Source organism: Equus quagga, chromosome 5 (assembly GCF_021613505.1).
Source record: "Equus quagga isolate Etosha38 chromosome 5, UCLA_HA_Equagga_1.0, whole genome shotgun sequence".
Taxonomy (NCBI): Eukaryota; Metazoa; Chordata; class Mammalia; order Perissodactyla; family Equidae; genus Equus; species Equus quagga.
The window spans coordinates 93,108,989-93,134,603 of record NC_060271.1 but is presented as its reverse complement, the minus strand read 5'-3'; the positions used below and the strand labels follow the sequence as shown (position 1 = coordinate 93,134,603).

General features: G+C 35.1%; 2 protein-coding genes across 9 annotated transcripts in view; one reads left to right on the top strand and one right to left on the bottom strand.

The window, feature by feature from the left end:
- The first annotated feature begins 1,616 nt into the window (after positions 1 to 1,616).
- On the top strand, positions 1,617 to 4,353 carry LOC124239374 (prolyl-tRNA synthetase associated domain-containing protein 1). The gene is made up of 2 exons (XM_046661172.1): positions 1,617 to 2,388; positions 3,507 to 4,353. Exons 1-2 carry the CDS (start codon positions 2,305 to 2,307, stop codon positions 3,939 to 3,941), a joined length of 519 nt encoding a protein of 172 aa, XP_046517128.1. The 5' UTR covers positions 1,617 to 2,304; the 3' UTR covers positions 3,942 to 4,353.
- CCDC88A (coiled-coil domain containing 88A) overlaps positions 2,397 to 25,615 on the bottom strand; it is a 122,013-nt gene continuing 98,794 nt past the window's right edge. The window contains exons 24-33 of one of the 8 annotated variants that reach the window (XM_046661169.1): positions 23,131 to 23,223; positions 22,789 to 23,003; positions 19,366 to 19,449; positions 18,177 to 18,377; positions 17,511 to 17,582; positions 16,449 to 16,529; positions 14,333 to 14,601; positions 13,676 to 14,138; positions 10,005 to 10,104; positions 2,397 to 3,216 (exon numbers count right to left, since the gene is read on the bottom strand). In XM_046661169.1, the coding sequence (XP_046517125.1) occupies positions 10,040 to 10,104; positions 13,676 to 14,138; positions 14,333 to 14,601; positions 16,449 to 16,529; positions 17,511 to 17,582; positions 18,177 to 18,377; positions 19,366 to 19,449; positions 22,789 to 23,003; positions 23,131 to 23,223 (1,543 nt within the window). In that variant the 3' untranslated portion in view covers positions 2,397 to 3,216; positions 10,005 to 10,039. Of the gene's footprint in view, positions 3,217 to 4,992; positions 9,474 to 10,004; positions 10,105 to 12,360; positions 14,139 to 14,332; positions 14,602 to 16,448; positions 16,530 to 17,510; positions 17,583 to 18,176; positions 18,378 to 19,365; positions 19,450 to 22,788; positions 23,004 to 23,130; positions 23,224 to 25,615 lie in introns of those variants that run through there. The other 7 variants (XM_046661168.1, XM_046661167.1, XM_046661170.1 and 4 more) reach the window with 7 other exon arrangements.

The following is a 25,615-nucleotide window of genomic DNA, read 5'->3' as shown; positions in this document are numbered from 1 at the left end:
GGTTGGATTTGGGTATTCTTGAAAGTCTTCAAGCATTTAATGACAATCATTTGGGATATGCAATATCTTCAAATGGGTGATCTTTGCTATTCTAATGCTTTATAATTTCATTCTTAGAGGGAAACCTAGTGAAAAAAGTGAGCCCCACCATACCTTATATGCCAAAGTAAATTTTAAATAAATTAATGAATTGAATATTCTTAAGAAAATGGATGGAATATTCTACTGCTGCAGGTTAGCTTTCTAAACTTAGATCAGAATAACTTAAACAGGAAAGAATGACATTTGGTTACACAAAAACGAGTAACTTGTTTAGATAAAACCAAACCAACAAACAAAATCTCTCCTTGGGGCTGGCCCAGTGGTGCAGCGGTTAATTTCCCACATTCCGATTCTCCGCGGCCCGGGGTTCGCCGGTTCGGATCCCGGGTGCGGACACGGCAACGCTTGGCATGCCATGCTGTGGTAGGCATTCCACGTACAAAGTAGAGGAAGATGGGCACGGATGTTAGCTCAGGGCCAGGCTTCCTCAGCAAAAAGAGGAGGACTGGCAGTAGTCAGCTCAGGGCTAATCTTCCTCCAAAAAAAAAAAAAAAAAAAAAAAACCAAAACTCTCCTTAAATGGGAAAAATGAAAACTATTTTGAGGATATGACAAAAAAGGCACTTAACTTGATTATATAAAGAGCTCATATAAATCAACGTGAAACGCATTAACATTCATTCAGTGGCTAAATGAGCTAAGACAGTAACAAAGCTAATTCTCAAATGGGGAAATAAGATAATAAACATGGAAAAAATGTTCTGAGTGATCCTTTGCCCCTTGTCTATGTTTTCTAAACACTCTGTAATGTGGTATATGTTGCTTTGATGTTGACCTGATTTTAGCAGGCCAAGGGTAGCAGCCTGTTGTTGGTTTTACAATCAGAGATCCAAGAATTGGATGGAGTCTTGAAGGGAAACATGGCTTAATAGTTTTAAGAGGTGAGTTAAGCTGCATTTTAAAATTGCGCTATCCAGGGCCAATTTTGGGTGAAACTGTGAAGCCGACTCTGATTTCCTCCTCTTTCATAGCTTTCTTAAGGGTGTTTTAGGAGTGAGGACTCAGATCCTTTGCTGTGTCTTATTAAGAGGCTTCCTTCTTCAGGACTTCAATTTGCGCTCCAGACATAACCTAAATTCATTCACACTAGAGTTAAACGTCCTTAGGAATACCTATGTTTCATTTGGGATTTGAGGCTTAATCTAAATTCACCAATGAAATCCTAACGCGGAATTAATTTCATGCTTCATTCAAGGGGTGAGTGTGGGTTTCACAGGACAGCGGCAAACATCCCAAGAGGCAGGCAAACTACCTCGGAGAAAAGGTGAGTCGTGGTTGCCTCGGCTAATTGTTCGTAGATGAATAATAACAAAAACTAAGAAAAGGTAAAATGTAACGTAAATTACAAACTAAAAGTTGAAAAGTCTTAAAATAATAGGGATTTTGGCTTCCTCCACTTTCCTAGTTGGTTCACAACCTTGGGGGTTCCTGCGTGAAAGCCGAAAGTGGCCTTCTTACACAGAGGGCAAGGAAAAGCTAAAGAAAGAGGCAGACCACTCCAGATTGGTAGGTGGCAGTTTTAATAAGAAAGGGAACTTACAGAAAAGGTTTGTCTTGCCTGGCTGCAAGACGAGTAGATCTCCATGCCCGCTGGCCAGAATCTCGAGTTTGAAGAGTTCACATAGAGGCTTTAAAGAGACTCACCACGCATACAGTCCAGACGGTTTCAATAACACATTGCTGTCTCAAGGCTGCACCCTTCAAGTTGCTCCCAGCCCTGGTACCGTGGGCGGAAAGTACATTCCGAGGACAGGGGAGAGGGAGAGGAGCCTCAGATTGCCGGAGTCCATTTAGCGGGTCAACTGGCGGTTGTGTCTTCTCCATGATTTCCTCCAACATTCCCTAAGCTGGGACGTTGTTACGCGGTTCTGATTCAGTTTAAATGTAAAATATGCTGGAACTAGGAAATCTTCAGCCGGATCAACGTAGGCTATGAGAACGCAGGCGCCACAAGAGGGAGGCGCTGTGGGCCCGGGGTAAGAAACCCCGCACACCTTGCAAGGCCGTCTCCGCGGAAGACTTTCAGGGACGCGCCAGGTGAGGTGGCGGAGGACGGCGCAGCCCCGCCTCCGGAAGGCGCCGGCACTAGACTTCCGGCGCCGGCCTTACTCTCTCTTTGCGCTTCCGTTTCAGCTTCCAGCACAGACGCGGGAGGCCCCGCGTAGTTTATTCCCTGTCTCTCGCCGCCGCCACGACAGCAGCATGGCGGGCGCAGAGATGCGGGCGGAGCTCGAGCAGCGGCTCGACGCCCTGGCCATCCGCACGGAGGTCGTGGAGCACCCCGAGGTGAGGCGCTTCCCCCGGGAGAGCCCGGCCGGAGGGCCTGGGCTTTGCTGCAGCGTCTCTCGGGCGAGGTTACTAAGACCATACGTCCCGGGAGTAATGTGCCGCAGAAAGGTCTGTTCCAGGGCATTTCTCGGGTTCGAGTCCGAAAGGGACCCGATAGGCATATCCAAGGCCTCTCGACTCGGGACTGTGATGTTATTGCGCGAAAACTTGTTTTCCTCTTGGAGCGATTCGATCACATTTCATGTTGAGAACTAGCGCACCATATTTAGAACGTGCGCATCTTAAACTGGTGTAGGATGCTGGTATGTCCACATTAGGTGTAGATAAAATGTTAGGAAGCAGTAAACCGTCTTTGCAGTGTCTGTGATGTGTCGGGCATCATGCATACAGCAGGACACAAGGTTAGAGAGTTTGATAATTTAGTGTATTGATGTGAAGATTTGCAAATATTTAATGGAACCAGTGTGTAACTTGCGAGATGTGGGGCCATAAAGTTTTTACCCAAGGCTTGAGTAACAGCTAATGATAATAGCTAAACATGGTGATCTTAAAAGGGTAGAGAAATACATTGCAAGTCTTGCTCACCTTAACAAATCAAAACTATCATTTTCTCTGATCTTCTTTCCTCCGGTAGAGTCCACACACTCTCCCTCCCTTCTTTACGTGTGCATATTGCCAGCTTTTCTGATGTTCTTTATGTTAGTCCAAGGTCTCATCCTCTCACTGTGGTTATTTATATACATATGTATTTGCAGAGTGGAGGTTGTCACATGGTCTGGATGTAGTAGAATGCTAAGGAATAGGATCTTGGGCTGCTATAAACTTCTGGTACCAAAAGTTAAAAAGGAAAAAAAAAAGAAGCATTTTAGGAATGTGAGGGCTTGGCTAGCACACTGGAATAAAGACTTGGCCTAAGAGAAACTACTGGAGGTCCCATGAGATGAGGAATTGAGATGGCAAAGACTTACAATTTTTTGGTAATTGGCTGGGAATGGGTCTCTACCAGTGAAATCCAAGGCATTAGGTACTCCCTAACCTTGCTATTTTCATCCAGCAAGCTGCAGTGTGTGTATATACATGCATATTATTTTTAAACTTCTCATGATATTTTACAGGTGTTTACAGTTGAAGAAATGATGCCTCACATCCAGCATTTGAAAGGAGCACATAGTAAGAACTTATTTCTTAAAGACAAAAAGAAAAAAGGCTATTGGCTGGTGACAGTTCTTCATGATAGACAAATTAATTTAAATGATCTTGCCAAGCAGTTAGGTGTTGGGAGTGGAAATCTGCGGTTTGCTGATGAAACAGCCATGCTAGAAAAACTGAAAGTTGGTCAAGGCTGTGCCACACCCTTGGCACTCTTCTGTGATGATGGAGATGTGAAATTTGTTCTGGATTCTGCTTTTCTGGAAGGTGGACATGAAAAGGTGTATTTTCATCCAATGACCAATGCTGCAACCATGGGATTGAGCCCTGAAGACTTTCTCACATTTGTGAAGAAGACAGGACATGATCCCGTAATACTAAATTTTGATAAAAATAACTAATTGGGCTAATGTTTACAATATATTTCTGAAAGCAGTTTTTCTTATTTGTAATTTACAAAAAGCATTACAATTGAGGAGACTATTTAGCTCCTTGGTTTGGTGACAGCTTAAATCATTTCAGGAGGAATATTTCATCTTAAAGGAGTTGTTTTTAAAAAGATGTATTGAGGTAGTTTTAGTCAGCTCAGAGATTCCACCCCCCCATTCCCCATGACAATTACTCATGAAGGATGCCTTCAACAATTAAGAATTAACATCAAAACTAAGATTAGTTAGGGGCAGCCGCGGTGGTGCAGCGGTTAAGATCGTGCACTCCGTTTCAGTGGCCTGGGGTTCGCCAGTTCAGATTCTGAGCCTGGACCTGGGCATTGCTTGTCAAGCCATGCTGTGGGAGGCATCCCACATATAAAGTGGAGGAAGATGGGTACGGATGTGAGCTCAGGGCCAGTCTTCCTCAGCCAAAGGAGGAGGATTGGCGGTGGACGTTAGCTCAGGGCTAATCTTCCTCAAAAAAACAAAACTAAGATTAGTTAACTATCTTGCATCTCCTTTAGGGTGTTTATTATACTTGAAAAAAGCAAGTTGCAAAAACAGCATATATAAAATTATACATGACAGTGTGCACATAGGGAAAAAATCAAAAGGAACATAGGAATATATTAAATTGTTAGTGGTGGTTATCTTTGGGGAATGGGAGTCCTTAGGAAGATAACTAGAACAAACATGGGGGTAAGGGCAAAAGCTTTCTATTACTGGCTGGCTGTTTTTAAACTAGTGATTTTTTTCCAATGGAAAATAAGCTAATTAACTTTCTATATAAAAGTGTATCTTTCAAAAATTTTAATCTAGAAAAAACAACATAGGGATGGAAAATATGTCACTCATTATGCTTATAAAATTACATTTTATTTTATTTTTTTTTGAGGAAGATTAGCCCTGAGCTAACTGCTGCCAATCCTCCTCTTTTTGCTGTGGAAGACTGGCTCTGAGCTAACATCCATGCCCATCTTCTTCTCCTTTATACGTGGGACGCCTACCACAGCATGGCTTGCCAAACGGTGGCATGTCTGCACCCGGGATCCGAACCGGGTAACCCCGGGCCACTGAGGTGGAACGTACAAACTTAACTGCTGTGCCACTGGGCCGGCCCTGTAAAATTACATTTTAAAACTAAGTAGCAGCATATACATAGGCCATTAAGAAGGATTTGTTTAGTGCTTGTTCAGAGGTTAGAAATGTGAACATACTTGGACAAATTTCTTCTATCCTCTAAGCTGTATTAAATTTTACTCATCCCCTTTCAATTACAGCATCTAAAACAGTATAAGAACCCAGGATAATGTACTGTCAGTTGTCATATGGAAGCTAGTTAAAAAACAGAGTGAGGAAAATTGACATTTTTAAACCTCATTTAAATTCAAACAAAACCCTTCATTAGTCGAGGGCCTGACATACACTATGCTACAAAAATAGTCTAGAGTCTCATCATGAAAATTCTCATGTTTGCCTGTAGTATAATCAAATGGGATATTTGTAAGATAAACATATTTTCCTAAGTTTGATCACTCAAATAATTTACATCCGGGAGAGATATTGTACTTAATTTGTACCAGTTTGTGTTACTAAAAGGCAAAAGTAAAGACTTGTCATTTCTTGATATACATGATCAGAAACTATATGTCTGCTCATGGCAGAATTTTTATGAAAAGATGTGGAGTTAATAAATATTTTCCATAAATGATAACCTTATTCTGGGGTGCCATGTTGGTTTTTACCTACTCTGTACTCTCTATCTCTAAGAAAGAGGCAATTTTAGGTTGCTTTGTATATAAAATGAAGGTTTAATGAATAGAATCAAAGATACTGAGAACCTTAGATAACTGGCCTAACACTGCCCTCCCTCCCTCATGGTGAAAACAGGCCCAGCAAGATGGACCTGCCCAGGGACACAAGGCCAGTTGCTGTCTCTAACATTCTGCCTCCCATAGACTGTGAGTGAAACTGAAAGAGATTGATTGTACAATCTATTATTGTATTTAAACCTATCTGGGAATTGACAGAACCGCTAGACTCTCTTTTCTTTCTCCCAAAACCTCTAATACTAACCCTAAAATGATTAGGACAGAATCATCTAAAACAAGGTTATGGGTTATGTCTGATAATAGGTTTTCCAGGGCAAAGGAAAAGGAATAACACTTGGCTGAAATTGTATATTAGAATTTTAAAATAATTACTACTTGTTATAAAAACACCTCTTTGCTTTATTTCTTTTTATATCAGTTTGATAAGTGAATGTTAAACAAACTTAACTTTTTTTTAAGGAGAAATAAAGTGAAAAATACGAATGTTTTAAAGAAGACAAATCAACCAAACAATGGTGTCTCTTTTGTTATAACCTGGATTTCTGTGGCTGATGTTAAGTATTGCCAAGTAATAAACATTTTGCCATTCAACTCCAAATTCCTCAGTAGCATTGCTTTTAAAGGAAATGTTACAGCTTTTATATTATTTGATTTCATATTTAATAACAGTTATAAGTACAATGGCAAACATTGAAAAAGAGAACCCTTAGTAGAAAAGAAAAAGACAATTTAAAATCAGGTTTGTTAAAGGGTGTTAGAAGTGCAACTTTATCCATAAGCATTCCTTTTAAGGCATTTTCATTGTTGTCCAAATATCTCAACATGTACATCAAGGTTTATATTATAAAATGGGCTCCTTTTGTATTCATTCAAGGCTTGAAGAAAAAAATACATCTCAGGACTAAGTGTAGTGGAAAATAAAAAGACAGAAATTCACTTTTCTCATAAAATGTAACTTAAAATACAAAAGTCATTTAGGGTACATTACTACTCCTCATTGTAATTCCAGATTTGGTACAGTATCTTTCACTTCCTGACATAAACTCTTAAGACAGTACAAGCTGTCATACTTCATTTGTGAGGTGGCTGCAATTCTGTAATACACACAGTGATTTTTAAATAGGCTCTTACCATGCCTTGCATGAAAGGTGCTACATACAAACCTGTTTCATGAACTCTTTGGTAACCACCAGCTCAAAAACTTGGACCAAACATTTCTACATGGCCAGATGTGAATTGGAGCTCTGGGCTGAAGCTATTACCCTGTAAATTGAATTCCTCCATTTCCTTGGGGGTTTAGGTGTTGCTTTAGAATAGAGCCAGATAACTAAAAGCATGTCAGACCCCAGACAGAAAATGGCCCCAGTTAGTTTCTGGTTGGCCCTATTTTGTTTGGCAGAAGTAGTTTATCTTAGCAAAAGGAGTGACTTCCTACTAAGCTTGCTTCTGACAGTATCTTTTGGAGAAAGTAAAATATTCATGTGGTTATTATTTAGTTCTTTCTTGAAATGGTTGAGAAAGGTGACGAATATGACTGAGAATGTTCATACTTTTGCAGTCTCAAGTGTGTCCCTTGGTTGTCTCTTGAACTACACTTTCTCAGCGTCAGCCTACAGATTCAGTACTTTATAGGCTGCCCTTAAGCATTTTCTCTATTTTAGGATATTAGTGTCTTGGAGAGGTCAAGCTGTGATAGCATTCACCCTCACTGGGCCACCTACTCATTAAATTTCAACTTTCAGTAATTGTCCTGGGTTGTGTCCTAGTTGTGCAAATTAGATGCTAGTTAATATAAATCTAAGTTACCCACTTACTGTATTTAGCTAAAACATAATTTCTATATTTACTTTCAATTTATCCACCTAAAAATGAATTTACATTTTTACATGCAAGTGTCTCTAGACTGCCATGATGCCCATTATCAATTTGATACTTGAATCTAGGGAGTCATGATGGAGAGATGTTTCAAAGCCTAGAGAATACGTTTTAAATATGTCTGTTGTGCAATATTTGTATTTTAGTAAGAATCCTTTGTATTTACATTTACATAGCACCTTTCATCCAAGAGTTTAAAAGTGATTTAACTTTACAGCATTATTTGGTGGCAAAACCTAAGTTAATGGTGGCATTAAGTTAACTAAGTCCAAGTTCTCTAACTTCCATTTCAATTCTGGTCAACTATACATGCTGTCTTCTTTTCATTAATGGTCTTTCTAAAAGTAGACTATGAACACAACGCTGCTACTGGCCTACCAAAAAAAAGGAGGATGAGAGAAGGAGGGAGGAAGAGAGGGAGGGAGGGAGAGAGAGACACATTTCTCATGGCAACCAGGTTAGTGATGAAATACATAGTTCATAAACTACACACTATGGAATAACTCCAAAAAGATTTTTTAGAGCTGGTAATGAGAGCCTAAGAAGTATACTGTTAAAATAAAAAAAGTCAGTATCTTCCTCATTTCAGAACTTTAAGATTATTCTGATATTTATGTTAAATAATGAATTTGTATTAATAAGTATCAATGCATTTTTTGATTTCATAAGAAAATAAAATTGTGATATAAAATTGGAACTACAAAAAAATTGATGTTTCCCTGGGTTAACTAAATCTACTTTTTTTGTGCTTCTTTCAAATGTATAAGGTAACAAATGCATACAAATATTTCAAAAGTACCAATAACAGTTACCAACTTTAATGTAATATTATAAAGGACAAAAACAAAAATTCTTATTAATAAGTGATAACCTTAATAATAATAACTGAGTTCTTGGCAAAATGCAGATCATAGTAAGTTATTTACATTATTTTTGCCATAAGAAAACTTCTTAAGCAACAGTCAGCTCTCAAGTTAAAAAAACAAACACACACATAATCCAATACTAAAGAAGGGAAATGAGTTAAAACACACCAGCTTTATCTTGGGAATGCCATTTGCTGGAAAACCACCCTACTAAAAAAAGTCTCAGAAAAACACTAACTTCCTTGGATCCATGTGTGAATGCTTAGTGTTTCTTAATGGGAAATATGGAAAGATTAATATTACTGTAAATTTTTTATAACTCCTATCTCATTATGGATTCTTCAGATTCATAAACTGAATTTCTTTTGCAGTGCATCAAAATAATTGGCTTAAAAAAAAAAAAAAAACAAATACTAACACATGCAGCCTGCTAACCAAATAAGGCTCTGACATGCCAATACAATGTTCTCTGTATCTTGATATATAGTACATTCCACAACATACTACAGCATTTAATTTAGATTTACACAACTAAATATAAATGGCTAGATTTTGGCTAATACTTAGCAGAAGCATTAAGCAAACATGGATAAATTCATAAACAAATGATGAAAGAAGTAGATTGTTCTTGGAGAACTTCTTGAAACCTTAAAACATTTGGTCCTTAGCGAGAGAACATCCTTTATGCAGTAGATCTTAACAGTACAATGTGTAGTAAGTCCTAAAACCTTCTAAAAATTTTGGCAGTTGACTCCAGAAGTGCTCCTTGATTCAAGGAAGGAATGAAGGTTTGTATTTCTTGCCTGCTCTAGTCACGAAGGATTGTTTAAAGTCTCCTTAAAGATTTTTTAAAAGCTTCCTATAGTTGGGTGTCTTGTTACTTCAGAAATAAAGGCTTCATACTGAGAAACTGAAGGACACTTTTCTCTCTGTATTTAGTTGGAAGGTAGAAAGAAGAAAGAAAATATAAGAAAAGCTTGAAGATAAGAGAGATATAAAATACAGAGCAGCCATATAAGAACAGCATGCACGAGATACAGGTATTCTATAGGAATGAGAATGACAGAAAGTCAGAGACAATTTTTCTTTGAGTGGCTCTTCATACAAAAGGCATTTATTCTCCTCAATTAATTAAGAACATTCTGGGAAAGTTGTATTCCTATCACAAAAAAGGACTTCAAGCTAAAAAATGAATTCCTAAAATATTATTCACTAGTAAAATCAAACTTAAATTGAGGAAAAAAAAGAAAAATAATTTTTAAAGGTTTGCTTCCTGCACTGACAGGCAAAAACTTAGGGCAATCAACTAATCTTGCTTTACTAGTAAGTAAGACAGAAAGTCATGAATTAAGCAAGCAATATTTACATCTGTTAATGCAATTGCACTTGTTCTTATATTTAACTCGGTTAGTCTGTATAAATGAGACTAATCTCATTTACATTTTAAGCAAGAAACTCACCACTTGGCCCACATGTCATGTAGTGGGTAATAGAATTAGGAGCTTTGTTGCTCCCTAGACCTGCTTTTTGAATTTCTGCTTTCTTGTACTTTGTCCACATCTGCAGGAGAAAAGCATTTCATGTTATTTAATCAAAGGCTAAACCATAATACAATTCATGAAGATAAACTAAAGAGCTGTTAATGTGCAGGGCAGGAGAAGGAATCCAACTCTGGGAAATTTGTTAATCTGATAGACATCTCATTACTTAAAGACTTCTTTTTACATTTTAAAAGCTATAAATAATATGCCTTCTAAGTGTCAGATAGGTTTACTTACCATGTTTATTTACTAAATGGTCATATACAGTTTTAAAGTAAAAAATAATCTTGCATGCAGCAGCAGAAACATCCACAATGAAATATTTGTATTACTAAGAAAACCAGGGCCTGAGGCATATTTTATAGGCAAATACTATACCTACTTACAGTGTTATAGCTAAAATTGCTTTGGTCAGAAGGGACCCAATGCCCAACAGCATATGTTTACAATGTCACACAAATAATAAGGGTCTCATTTCTAGAAACCTAGGCCAGGAATATGAAAGCTAATCAGTTTTGTCTAAAACTAGGGTACTGAATCTCCAAATAGTTTCTCAATCCTTTGTGAAGCTGGAGGATATTTATAGAGATGTCTTAAAGGAAAAAAATGCAGCTACTCGATCGAGTCAGAGTTGCTTCATTTTTATCTTAAAAAAAAAACAAAAAAAATTGGGGCATCTCTGTAAGATTTCATTTATAGAAAGTATTATGTTGATTGTTTAAAGTTAGGGAAACACTGGCTTTATATGATTTCTAAGGTTCTTCCCAGTGCTAAAAATTTGATTCCAAGTGCTATGAGGAAACACAGGTTAGAAGCTAGTGTTTTGGGGGAATTTTATGACTCCATAGTTGATGATAATTTCTGGAGGAGATCTAGCCTGTATTCTCAGACAATCCTCAAGACACATGGGCACGGTATGTATCTGTCTCACAAGCACAGTGTGTATGTTCTTTTGGAAAACATGCTATACATCTAACTATAGCTGTTTGGGTTAGAAATACTTCTTTTCTGTAAGTCTAATTTTGTAAAATAATCACACAGTTTTTAATAGCACATGATTTCTCAATGTATTTTGCATAAATATTTACTATTTTAAATTTAAATTGTATGGCCAGATTTATAATATCTAAAAAGTTGAAATAGTTGTGAAATAATCTTTGACTCAATATGGAAAAGAAATAACACTAATTATTACATTTGTATCATATATGGCACCCATCTAATCTCACCCATATTTACCATTAAGTTTTATTATTAGGTTATGAAAAAATAAAAGGGACACCAAAAACATCTAAAATGTTAGAAGTGACTGTGAAACAAGTGACATTAAAATAGATTGATGTATTCATATAGAAAATAGGTAGTACTAAAAAATATGAAAATTTTCTGACTGTGTTCATTTGATTACCTGCACTAGGACCATTTTCAGCAGTAGCAAGCTGTGAGAAAAGAAGTATGGTCAAAGATATAAATGGAAGGGGCCTAGCCTATGAAATGACCTTGTGTAAGTACAAGAGGAGGCTTAATTCACAGAGGATCAAATTTCATTAAGCAAAGATTCTCTATAGATTCTGTTTTCTTTGGCCCAGTTAATAACAATAATATAACATGTATAAAATACTAAGTTCTTCTCCATTTAGTTACATTTTAAAACACTCCCCAGATGCCAGGTTGAGTTACTATCAGTAATATTTCAGCTGAATGCAAATAGCAAAAACACTTGAGAGACAGGGATAAGATATACTCCTCTAGAAGTAAGTGAATCAGGGTTATACGGTTTTTTGGGGATTTTTTTTGTTTTATTCTGGGAGTTAGAGATTTAAGTTTAGCTGATTTTGCTTTAAAAGTGCTATGACCACAGCAAGATAATTTTAAAGTTTATGACACTGGAGTCAGAGTTAGTAAATATTTTCTGCATCTTACATGGTTATTTTTCAGCTAAGAGTTTGTATTTATTCTTAGTTCTAAAATATCTTCTATTAAAAACATACTTGTTTGTTTAAATAGTTACAAATCCTAATTTTACATTTTATTTTATCACAATGTACTCATTTTAGAAAATTCTGTTTTAAGGACAGACATATATAATTTAATAATAAATTATGGAATTCTAGAAGTAATCTTCACCACTTTATAAACTTGCTACCCTTTTTGAACAGAAGTAAAAATGCAAATTTCCAACACATTGAGCATGAATTGGTTTATTTCTCTTTGATTCTATATAAAAAAAGAACTGGAAAAACTACTTAACTGATTTCAAGTAAAAAAGTCATCTTGAAAGAAAGATAGTACTTGAGCTCTTATATTTATCAGATAAAGAAAAGTGCAGAAAAGAAACAGAATTAATACAAATGTTCCTAGTCACTGTATAAGTCACATTTAAATTTGATGGTTTTTTTTTTTAAGAATTACACTAAATTTATGAGTATTAACAATGTTTTAAATCGGAACAATTTTATAAATATGGGAAGTAGTTAATATTCTCTACATAAAGTATTAATTGAGTTATTAGCTATTTCTATGAAAATAAAACAGCAGGACAGAAGGCATAATTAAATGACAAAAGAAAATGACATCTTTTTACATATTTTCCTTACCAATACTGTACATGTGCAATATGAAGTGCACATTCTGGGGAAAAAAAAATGGAGTGAGAGGGAGGGAGGGAGAAAATGAGCCTTATTTTTTGGAAGCAGCAAAGTAACTATGACTTGGAAATGCCTTCTTGGTAATTAGAGCATGCAACTATTTTAACATGCTTCTAGGTATCAGAGTAACAATATCAGGCAACAAGAAATGTGAAAGAGGAGCATGTATTGCTAAGGTTTTTAAAGTCATGCAGAAAATGTACAATGCACTCCATTCATGCAGGCTTTGGTGCAGTTACACATTCACATTTATACACATGCCATTATGTATACATGAACACTATGCCATAATATAAAAATAAAAATATAAACCTAGCCAAATGATACTTTTCAACAGCAGCTCTTCAAATCAGATTAGAGCAGCATAGTGCATATCAAATGACATCAGTATTATATTGTGCAGTTTTGATCATACACAACCATATTCATACCAAACAGTTTGATTATCCTCAGAAACCAACAATGCAGCTTCTGTGTCATCAGGATAGAGGCATGCTGGAGTGATAAGACTACTGCCATCTACAGAAGACTGTGGGTTATTGTTATTAAGGTTCTGATTATCAGAAAACTGTTCATTATCTTTCTGTGCAGCTTTATCCAAAGAGGTAGAAGCCTGGTCAGCTACTCTGGTGACTGGCCTGGGAGGTAACCCGCTTATGTTACTAACTAATTCTGTATTGAGGGATAAAAATGGCTGAGATGGATGAGCCACAGTAAATAACTCTATGCTCTCTTTAGCTGATATTCCAAATGCATCATCAGACACATGAATAGTGGCAAAACTTTGGTTTTGAAACCGTGACCTTTCTGTTCTTGAGTTTCTAGCCTGAGCACAGAGAGACTCTGGCTTATCTGCAGCTAAAGCATTTTGTGCATGATAACCTACAGCATGTGTTGGACTGTGAAGTGTCTCAGAGGACCAGTGGTGTAAACGGTACTCACTAGATGCTGCAGTGATGTTGCTATCAGCAGTAGCTGGTGGTGAATCACCTGACATAGGCAGTCTACTGTCCTTGGTCAAAAAATCATGGATGCTTGTCCTTCGAGTAGTTCCTTCAGCAGTAGAGATCACACTGCTTGCACGAGGTAAAGTGGCATAAGGATTACTGTCTTTTGATTGTCGTGACAGAGAAGTTTCTTTTACTAATTTTATCTTCCCTTGAGTGCCTGCTGTAGGTTTTCCTGGAGAACTACTGAAGTAGGTATCTTCAGTCTTTCGAGGACCAGGTCTCACAAATTGTTCAGGCTTAGTTGTCCGTCTATCAAAGAAGTCTCCTGGGGTTTTTCCACTTACTGACCTGGCCAGCCCACAACTAACTGGTTTGCTTTTTCCCAAAAAGTCAGAAGAAACAGACAAACTTTTCATTACTTCATCTAAAAGATTCTCTTGACTTGAGGACTTCATCTGTAAAAAAAATTATCAAAACAGATTAGTGAATATAGCCATGCTTTTACTCTTCTGATGTATTAGACTATATGATATAAAATCACTACTATCTCTAAACTTTACTCCTTAACTTAAAAAATCGCTCTGAAGTTCAATCTTAGTAATTTAACTTGTGGTGTCCATCTAAATTAAGGTCACCAGATAAAACTAACCTGTATTGAGGTAAGCTTGTTGCTTTCTTCCAAAAATTGTTGTAGAGTAACAACTTCACTTCCAGGGGAACCAGTTTTGATCTTGTGATGTGCTCGACTCTCTAGTGTTTCAGGCATTTTGTGCTGGAGCACTGGACTTGATCTGGTCTGTCTTTTCAAGTACTGGATTGGGCTGCTACCACTGCTGGACCAAGCCTCATGATCATGAAGCAGGCTAAATTCTCCACTGCTGTGGCTTTGTGGCCTGCTTTGGATATTAACTGCACCTGCTTTTGGAGTACATGGTGTGTTAAGAGTTCAATAATAGAAATGAGACTAAAACTATGTAAGTAATAACATTTGTTGACTGGATTCCTATGAATAGCCAAACTGACTTACAACCTTTATTTAGAAAGGCTTAGTAAACCATGTTAATCTTTCATCAGTCTAACAATAGTCTACCATAGCCTGCTTTCTCATTTTGTGAAATTGACAGATATTATAAGCTCCGCAAAGGCAAAGATTTGGCTTTCATCACCATACCTAGAGCCTAAACATACAAAGCAGGCACACAATACATTTGATGAGTAATTAAATGAATAATACATTTTTAAAAATTTAGGTTCAAATAATTATAAAACATCTCACAATTTAGAACAAAATATGATTAAATGAATTTTAAATTATTTCAGAATGTTAAAACCAAAAACTGTTCTAAATGCTAAAAATTCTAATTCTTTGCCTTTCTAATGAAGTCTTTATTCCTTACTTGAAGGCTTCTCTGTTCATCCTAAATGAATAACCTTAGAGAAAAACATTTTTATTTAAATAGCAGGCATATAAAGGAAAGTCAAATGGAGACGTGTAATTACTTAGAAAATTCCAGTAAAGATATAAAATCAAATATATAGTATTTTATTCTTTATTTAATGTCTAAATCATCTAATTGTTCCTGCTTTCCACTGTTGGTATGGTGGCCACATAACCTTAAAAGATTCACTGAGGTTGAGCAACTGTATAGAATGCAAATTACTAGTTCTGAAAGAAAGTTCCCTAAGGTTTATGCTATTCCTTAAGAGTGCTGATTCATTTTGATCAATACCAAACTGTATAGATACATTAGATATATAATATAGATATATTGAGACAAAAAATGCCACTTTCCACGATTTCTTAATCACAGAGAGTAAAGTGGGTCATGAAAGAATCTGGCTCAAGTTATGTAACATTTTATAGAAATAAGATTTTCTTAAATTTTCAAATCAGAAGAGAAACACTTCGTATTTTCAGACATTTTTCTACTAGATATAAGAACACGATTACAAAAATGAAAAAAAATTCCTCCTTGAAATCAGATTTTTCAGATCACTGCAACAAAGTCATAGCATTAATGATAAAATAAAATTACAACTGAAACAAGATGATTTTATAATACAAAAAGCAACTGAACAAACGCATTTACTATAATTGGACAATCCTGGAGTATAGAGAATAACTACTTTAACCAACTTTTATAATCTATTAAACAATTCCAGAATCTGAATAGGCAGTATATCTTTAAGAAAAAAAGGTAGTAGTGAAGGCTTCCAGACATTTACATAAAAACCTCACCTTGGAATGTATATTAAAAAATTAAGGAAAAAATATCTTGAAATAATTCTTTATATGAGCTATATGCATCCATTTGGCTCTTGTTACATACACACTTGTCTTTTCAAATTAAAAAAAATTTCCCTTTATTTCATGGATAAAGTAAGCTAGAAGTATTTCAAAACACTTTCTGTAATGTGAGTTCAATGTACATGCATTATGAGAAAATTAAGGACAACCATTTTCACGACAAAGACAAAACATATGTAAAAAAAGGACCTACAGATATTTTTGAAGTATAAAGATTAAAATAAAAATGTTATCTGTGAAGATGAAAAATGGAAATCAAAATAACTGCTCCTGTTTTTACATTTGTATACATTGAAATACATTTGTATTACAATGTGAAAAGTACAAAATGTTCTAAGGAACCATGTTCCAAATGTATATGATTTGGATTTCATACTTTACCCCAGAAACTTCATCAGTTTCCCACTTCTAAATCTGGAAATGGATGGAGCAATTAATAAATTTACCTACAGCATACCTTTTACTTCATGGATTGAAGCATTATTATTGCTATTGCTAGTGGATGTTCTGCCACTATCAAGGCTGGCTGGTCTCGAAGCTAAATGAAAAAATCAGGAGACAGCGTGATAAAACTTCCAGTTGATGACACTGAACTTTACATTCTGATCACAGAATGCTTTGAGGAAGCACTCATGCATACTTTCACAGGCTGAGCATGCCCACAGAAAGTTGAATCTTATGGATCCGAGAGCAAAGGCATTTCTAGATAGTCAGTTAGACACTTCAGAACAAGACACTTCTGAAACAATAGTTGAGATTTAAAGAAAAGAAGATAAAGTGCATATTTAGATTTGGAAGCGATTTCTAGATGGATACTAGGTCTATTTTAGCTGAATAGAATGACATCCCCCCCCCACTCCCCTCCACCCTGGAAAAAAGTGCTAGTGAGGTCACCTACAACAGATCAGACAAGGAACCCTGCACATTGCAGAGATGCCATGGACAGGAGAAATATGAGCATCTGCACAGTTAATGTCCTGTATTCCTATCCGTACAAGGGAAACAATTGCACAGTTAATGCGGTCCTGTCCTACTTCCTAAAATCTTGCTTACATATGACATTCCTTTAACATGTTATCCATTTATTGTTAATAATTTAGTTTGGTAAGACAGGATTTTCTAGATAGAAATTCAAAAATGTGAAGTGCTCAACATTATAGAAAATGTAGTTTCTTAGAGTTCATCCTTTACCAAAGTAAATGTTTTTTAAATCAATGGTAAAATGTCTCTCTCATAGCTTTAACTTTATACCAAACTGGCAAAAAATTACCTTTGAGCATTGTGCAGACATACGTTATAAATGACCTTGACTAAAACAGAGACTATTTAGATGAAGCAATAACCTTAAAAGGGGCAAAAGGGAGTATTAGATTTGAAGAAATGGCAGAGGTAGGTAGGAGATGCAGGTTAGAGAAAACATGCTTGCTGGCAAGGCCACATTCACCAATTCAATGCAAGAGTCTTAGCATTCCCATTCTGTATGTAATATGTACTCTCTAAATAAAGTTCATTATCTTACCATGAACTCTTGATCCCGTACTAGAATCATCACTAATACCTTGTGGACTTATATCTTCAAAGGATGTAGTATCTACATAAAATAGTAAAATGGATATAAAAATATTTTTTAACAACAAAAAAAATCCCATCATAAAATTTTATTTACATAGACTATGAAAATTCTTTTTCAATCATGTATAATACATCTTGATTTAACATATTGCATAGACTCAACCAGAAACTGGAACTAGGAGTAAGAAACAAAATAGCTCTAATGAGACTTGACTCGCTTAGGGAAAACACCAGAAGCAATGAAACAATCTCCCTTGTGACCCTGCAAAGCAACAAGAGCCTGGGTTGTTCTACATGGTTTTCTCTGTTTGAAGTGGTAGTGTTTTTAGGTTTTTTAAAAGCTTCTATCACTCTCTCCTTTTCTCACTCTTTGCTTGATTTCCTTTTCCTTTTCTTGTTAGTTCATTAGCCGTTTATTATGAAAGGCCTAGGAAAGATTTTAGTTATTTATATGATGCTTTAAATTTCTGAAATAATTTGAAAACTCCCTCAAATCAAATCCAGATTGTTTTGATAATTATTTCAGGTTGATGCTGTCAAAAAAGTACACGTGGGAGAGTCAAATTAAAATTCCTGTTGCCAACAGTTACACCACAGTGCAAATAGCCTATACCTTTATTATTAACCAACTGCTTGGATCTGAAGCCTGTAGAAGAGTTGACAGTTGAAAAGTTGATGGCTGTAGTAGAGAAGGCCATAGCTCCCAATTCTTTTCTCCTTTTACCCGTTGAAATATCATCAGGAACCTCCAAATTCTCAGTACTACCTGTCCACTGTCCTGCTAGGACCATGGACTGCACCAGGTCATTCATGGCTGGGATGCAAATGAAAGCAAATGAATCAGCATGGTTAATGTATTTGCTCTTATTTGTATTTTGTATTATAAATGATCTGGTTTTTGTCTATGGACTAATGCAATGAATATCAAAAACTATAACCACGTGGTCACTTGAAGTATGACATGCATTCAGCTGAATGAAATGAGTAGGCCAAAGGCTGATAAATTTCTGTAAATATTTTTATCTCACCTCCACCCCCTTTAAAATTAGGTAAAGGATTTTACTCTGTACAACTGCCATGCTTTTGTGCAGTCATGTACAATATAATTACAAGCCTTCATAATGTTGTTTTGTGGTGACAAAAATGGAATGAATAAAGGGAAGATGGAGAGCAGTTCTTATACAGCATCATTATTGAAAATGACGAGTCCTTGGTCAGAGCAGGTTACTGAAGAAATTATTCATTTTATGACTCAAATAAGCATACCATTCAATAAAAACCTAAAAGAGATGATATCCAAAGTGACAGACATTTAATGTGATTATGTAATACCCATTCCACTCAAAAAAAACGAAAACCAGAGTATTATTATATAAAGAATGACAAACATTTTCAAAGATTACAGGCCATTTTATTTATTTATTTAATCTACTTCATTAAGGAAATAAATTCCTAATGCTAAAGGTTTTATTATATTTTCTTTAAGTAAATTTCTTTGGGGAAAAAAATCTCTATGGCATATAAAATTAAAGGTTTTGTTTCTGCCAACTTTTAGAAAGCACTGGAAATTTACAAGTATATTACATGTATGACTAAACATATGCATGTATATGTATCAGTGAACATACATATAATGCAAATTCAGTGCCAGTTTTGAAAAAAATATTCTTCCAGCTCCTTGTATTAGAGGAAGACTGCACTTTTCAAAATAAGAAAAACAGTCCAGAGAAAGGTTAGTAAAAAATTAGTAATGGAAGCCAGTGGAGTCATTTGAAAGAAGCTGAACTGTCATAAAGTCTTACACATGGAACGACGGTAGCAGGCCTTCATTTTGTCTTTATCCTTCGGTCTGTTCCTCAAAAAGGGCAGTCTTTTCAGTGCAACCACTTTAATGTCAGAGCATGAGGAAAAACAGAAACAGAAAAATGAAAGAAAAAAGGGAGAAGAACAGATGGGAGTTAAATGTTGAAATTAAGGACAGAAATGAATGTCTGAGTTTCAGCTATGTATGCTATACTAAAGCTATTCTCGTGCTGCTGAGTGATAATGAAATATGAAATATGTACTTTGATACTTTAAAATACTTGAAAAAGCACTGAAGACAATGATGAGGAACATATACTTTGAAAGCTTGGACTGGCTAAAGTCCTATAAACACAGAACTGATTAGAATTACTTATGGAAGGAACCATTTTCCTAGTTAAGTAGTAAAGGTATACCTTTAAGATTAGGGCTATTGCTGGGTCTCAGAGTATACATCATGAAAATGTACAAGGTTTTTCAATCCTTTATTTTCTTTAACGTTTTAAATTATAAGGCTCTATTTCAGAAAAAAATACTGTAGGAAAATGTATATCCTACAAGAGCATTTTAGAAATATACATCAACAAAAACTAGGGTGCCCAGGAGATGTTTAAAACAATCTAGAGAAACTTTTAAAACTTTCATTATTTTCATAATCTTTAATAAAGAAAATAGGAAATTACTTCTTGGTTTAAACTGAATTCTGGTGAATTATTTAGCAGTACCATGGAATTATACACTCTTTTGAGAAAAGTCTTTCAGAAGATGACATGAGCAATAATATTAATTTCATATTGCAAAGGCTGGCGGGGAAAAAGAAAAAAAAGTATTTTGACAGTAATAGGAAGTGCTCGCATGAAGCTCTGATGAGGCATTCTAAAGCAAGCAAAAATGACAGAAAAATATGTGTGTATAACATTTTTAGATATTTTGAAGGGCTTTTGGGGTGAGTTTATTAAAAAAAATCAAAGGTTGCACTGTGCAAAAAAAAATCTGTGAATGAAAATTGGGGTTATAACTACAGTAGGAGTCATTAGCATAAAAATAAAACGTTTGTTCACTACAGTAACTAACATCTTTAAGCTATATTTTAATAAAATTTGAATATAAAAAATTGTTACACCTTTCTGGAACTGCAATTTAGCAGCTAGTGAAACAACCTGCATAAAGATTTAAAAGCATATTGTACACAGCCTTAACTACGCTCTCTTTCAGAGTTTGCCATCATCTTGTAAATAAGCAAAGCTTTTTTTTTTTTGGCAAACTGACAAGTATCATTCATTAAGGAGAAGGCAGTGGACGTACAGCTTTTTAACTTATTTGATTGCTATTAGGAATAGTCACAATTCATTTTAGCTTTTAATTTGACCTATTTCTTTTCTAGGTTGGTAAACACAGCTGTTTTCAATGATTAAAAAGAAACGAACTGAAAGCAATGTAAAAATGGACACTTAGCTAAAACAAAGCTGAGTGGTTGCAGCATGCACACGTTGTCTTGTTTAGATACTTTTTCTGTTTTCAACTGTTTTCCAAAGACTGCTTTACTGACAGACACTCTTCCAAAATGGAGAGGATAAAAGGAATCTTAAATTTGCCAGTGAAGGAATATGATCCTTCTTATAGCAATTAGTTTGTAGATACACAATGTTTTTTTCCCAAACTGTACTGAAATTAAGGGAACGTTAGCATTGTTGGGTTTTGTGTTTATTTAAAAAATTCTAAAAGTGAACAACTGCAGGAAAAGAGAATATTACTTCTGATTTTTATTCTAGATGTTTCAGCAGAGTATGAATGTCAGATTTTATATTTAAAACAAACAAGATGACCTCAAAAAAGACTTGTCATGCCTCTCTTGTGTATGTTCTAATATTTGAATTGAAATATCTTCCTTTAATTAAAAAAATTAAGTATACTCATTACCATTTCTCATTTATTAAGATGTCAGATATTTTACGTCTAAAAGTAGCAGATAAAATTGAATTATCTGGCATCTTTTTAAAGAAAACTTGATGATTTCTATAACAATGCTCAGAGGTTTCATTTAGATTTGGCTGACATGACTAGACAGCAAAAGACCCAGGTAACAAAAATATTATGTGGGGATACAGAATTAAACCACTTTCTTGAGACTTATGTATACACACACACATCCCCCATATGTATATGTACATATGTGTGTGCATGATGTATTTTGTTGCTTATGGATCCCAGTTTTTAGAATAATTGCATATTCTGAAATAGATATGCATATATATTGCATTCTGAAATATACCCTGTAATGAATGTCTAATCCCCTATGCCCTAAAATATTGTCTTTTCAAAGATAATTCTCCTGAGGCCAAAACACTGCCTATAGTTTTCTGAGTGTTTTGAGGTGCCCATATGGAGAGTCTAACCGTGGTGGAAGCAGTAGCCATTTTTGAAATTTACTTCAAAAGAATAGTAATGAAATATGTATATATATATAATACACATAATATATATTTATATAAATATGTAAATTTATAAATGTATATTTTTAAATTTAGTGACTTTGGTGATAGTGTGAATGGATTCAAAGTATCCTATTTATAAATTTTATAAGAACATTGATAGCAGTCAACTTCTTAGACAGCTTCAAAGGACATAGCATTGAATTCTTTGTCTCAAAATTCACTTCTTTAGGCTTTTACTTTGCTCTTGTTTAGCTAAGCACACTAATAATGAAATAAAGAGATTATGAACTGTATAGGGCATGTTATTATGTGTACCTCCACATCTGTAATTTAAAAGTTAAATCACAAGTTTATACACAAACTTATATCTTCACATCTATTTTGTTTTAATTGATCCTTTACCAAGCAATCCCTCAATAATTTTCATAATGTTCAATTATTCCTAATTTGTTGAATAACATTCTCTCAAATTCACACCTATTTATCTTTGCTTCCTCCCAATGTAACTTTGCTCCAATTTGACACCATCGAAGTATATAAATATAAAACCTCATTATAAAATGCCTTATTATACTATTTAGTTATAAATAATTATGAAAATGAGCTCTTATAAATATTTCTCACTTGCTCCTCATAATCACCCTGTGAAGTATGATATAAAGGTAAAAGGCTTGCTCATATTAACAGAACTAGCAAGTGGCAGAGGTATTCTGGCTCTTATTTCAATGTTGCTTCTGCACTGTTTTATCTCCCTGGCCAAGTTATGATATCTCTGTGTATGGTATATCTCTAAACACATAATACAGAAAATCAGATGATTATGCATTACCACAGGATGCAATGAATTTTATAATCATATGGAGTTATTAAGAGCTGCATTCATCAGACTATTACCCCAAAGGACAGTTGAAGTTATTTAAAACAAATCTTTAGAAAGGATTCTAAATCAAACTAGAGATCACACGTTTAAAGAGTTTAAGCACTCACTGCTGCTTTTCTTGGTTCCCAGAGTTTGGCCATCTTCTAAAGAGTTTGAACCTACTGAAGAACTATCTTGACTATCTTGATGGGGGAGTTGAAGAAATCCTTCACTGGAGTCTGAGCGGGTAGGTGTTAATGTTAGAGATTTCTGACGTTCCCGATTAATATCTTTCTTAGACTTTATCAATTTTCTCATTTTTAGAGTAATCCAGTTGCCTCTCCTAATAGAATAATTTAAAAAATTCTTATCAGTGTAAAATTCAACATACACATTCTTCACAAAATTAGAAGTCTTAATATAACTTTCCTTTTTCAAAATAAAAATGAATAAAATTTGGTTAATAGTACCTTCTAGGAGGAGATGGGTCATAAAATTTATATTGATCCATAATTTTCTCTTCTAATTTCTCCTTTTGTCGTCTTAATTCATTTAACTTATCACTATAAGAATAAAAATTATGTTTTAGGACATACATATTTTGTACAGTTATGAATGATACTAAATTATTTTGTGACTATGATCTAAGTTCTCCCCAAAACATAAACAAATCCAGATATCATAGTTGACAACTAAGAATTTATTAGGTTAGTAACAATTATTAGGTTTCTAAGTTTCTTCTTTTCTTTAAATTTACCACTTACTTAAATAAAAGTATATAGGATTTAAAGTTTTAATTTTTCAATAGGATTTATTTGAAGAAAATTTTCCATAGTATAATCTCATCAAGACAAAGGAATTTTCTGAACATCTTTTTACAGAGATTAAACATTATATCAACATTGACTTTTCTCCTATTTTTGGATCTTTAGTATTGCAAATCAATTTTGGAATGAAGGGTAATTTATTATGATTTATATAGGCAAAAATTAACATGTTGGGGGCCTTCCTGGTGGCACAGAGGTTAAGTTCAGTGTGCTCCGCTTCCGTGGCCCAGGGTTCATGGGTTTGGATCCCGGGCACAGACCCATACCATTCATCAAGCCATGCGATGGTGGCACCCCACATACAAAATAGAGGAAGATCAGTACAGATGTTAACTCAGGGCCACTCTTCTTCAAGCAAAAAGAAGAGAAAGATTGGCAACAGATGTTAGCTCAAGGCCAATCTTCCTCACCAAAAAATAAAATAAAATAAAATAAAATATTGGATAGTTTACAATTACAAGTATAATAAACAATCTTGCAACCACATCTTGATGCAACCAAATTTTTTCCTTTATGGCAGAATTATTTAGGCTTAATTTACTAGTAGAGAATTATTTCCTGCCTCCAGCAATGCATGAATATACTAGTTTCACCACATCTTAGTCTCATTTTTATGTTCTTGGTATTACAGTCATTTATCGCTTAACTATGGGGACACATTCTGAAATATGCCTCATTAGGTGATTTCAATGTTGTGCAAACATCATAGAGTGCACTTACACAAACCTAGATGGTATAGCCTACTACACACTTAGGCTATATGGTATAATCTTCCAGGACCATTGTTGTATATGCAGTCTGTTGTTGACCAAAATGGCATTATGTGGTGCATCATTGCATATGTTATATAGGAAACATCAAAGATCACAGACCAAAGTAAAATGATCTCTCTAAAAAAATGTAATGCCAAAGAATACTTACTCAACAGACATTTAGTGATTATTTACAATGAGGAAGGCATGAGGTGTATATAAAGATGAATAATAAGTAGCCTAGCTTTGCTTATAATATAGTAGGAGAGGGGCCGGCCCCATGGCCAAGTGGTTAAGTTCACGCGCTCTGCCGGGGTTTCGCCAGTTCGAATCTTGGGCGCGGACATGGCACGGCTCATCAAGCAATGCTGAGACAGCATCCCACATGCCACAACTAGAAGGACCCACAACTAAAAATACACAACTATGTACCCGGAGGCTTTGGGACAAAAAGGAAAAATAAAATCTTTAAAAATATATATATAGTAGGAGAAAGAAGATATATATAAATGACTATTATAATTCGAGGCAGTAGTGATGTCAAAATAAAATTACTGTGGAAGTACAATAGGAACTTATAAAAGGGAAAATATTTCCCTCTCGGATGAAAGCCTAATGAAGAAAAGAAAGCCTAATGAAGAAAAAAGCCATATTAGATAGACAGAAAAGGAAAGATAAGAATGCTAAATTAAGCAGTTCAGCTGAGGGGAAGAAGTGAGGGGAGTTTCAGGTTTAGATTTTGTCCAATAGGAAATCAGAAGTATTGGAGGTTTCATTACAAAGTGACTTTATGCAAACTTTGCTTTAGGTACCTTAACTGAGTGATGGAACAGGATATATCAGAAAGTATGGAGGTAAAGAAGGCATTCAGGACGGTAATGGGGTAGTCTATTAAGACTGAATTAGGGTAGTGGGAACTACAAGGAACTGACTTGAGAGATTCTATGGAAGAAGATACTTTGTGAACAGACGTTGTCAACACTTATACCACAGTGCCAATAGCAGATGACCTATACCTCCCAATTCTTTTCTCTTTTTACCTGTTGAAATATATGAGGAACCTCCAAATTCTCAGTCCTAGCTGTTCACTGTCACTCTTGCTAGGACCATGTGACAGAAGCATTCAGCTAGAAATGTGTGACATGTAAGATGGATATTTTTAATTTAAATTCAAAAAGTCAGAATAGACACTAATATTTGTAAGTCAACTATATAGATACAATCACGGAAACCTTGGAAATGGAGTATTCACCAAGGATCAGAATTTAAGATAAAGCTTTGGGTAATAATGCCTCTGCTTAAGGGAAAGGAACTTCAAATGCCAACAGCTTTACATACACTCACTGCTTCTTACGCTAAAATACCTCTTAAAGCAG

Coding starts and splice junctions, on each gene's coding strand:
- LOC124239374 (XM_046661172.1), top strand. CDS start 2,305: ATGGCGGGCGCAGAGATGCGGGCGGAGCTCGAGCAGCGGCTCGACGCC. Junction 2,389..3,506: donor AGGTCGTGGAGCACCCCGAG/GTGAGGCGCTTC, acceptor GATATTTTACAG/GTGTTTACAGTTGAAGAAAT.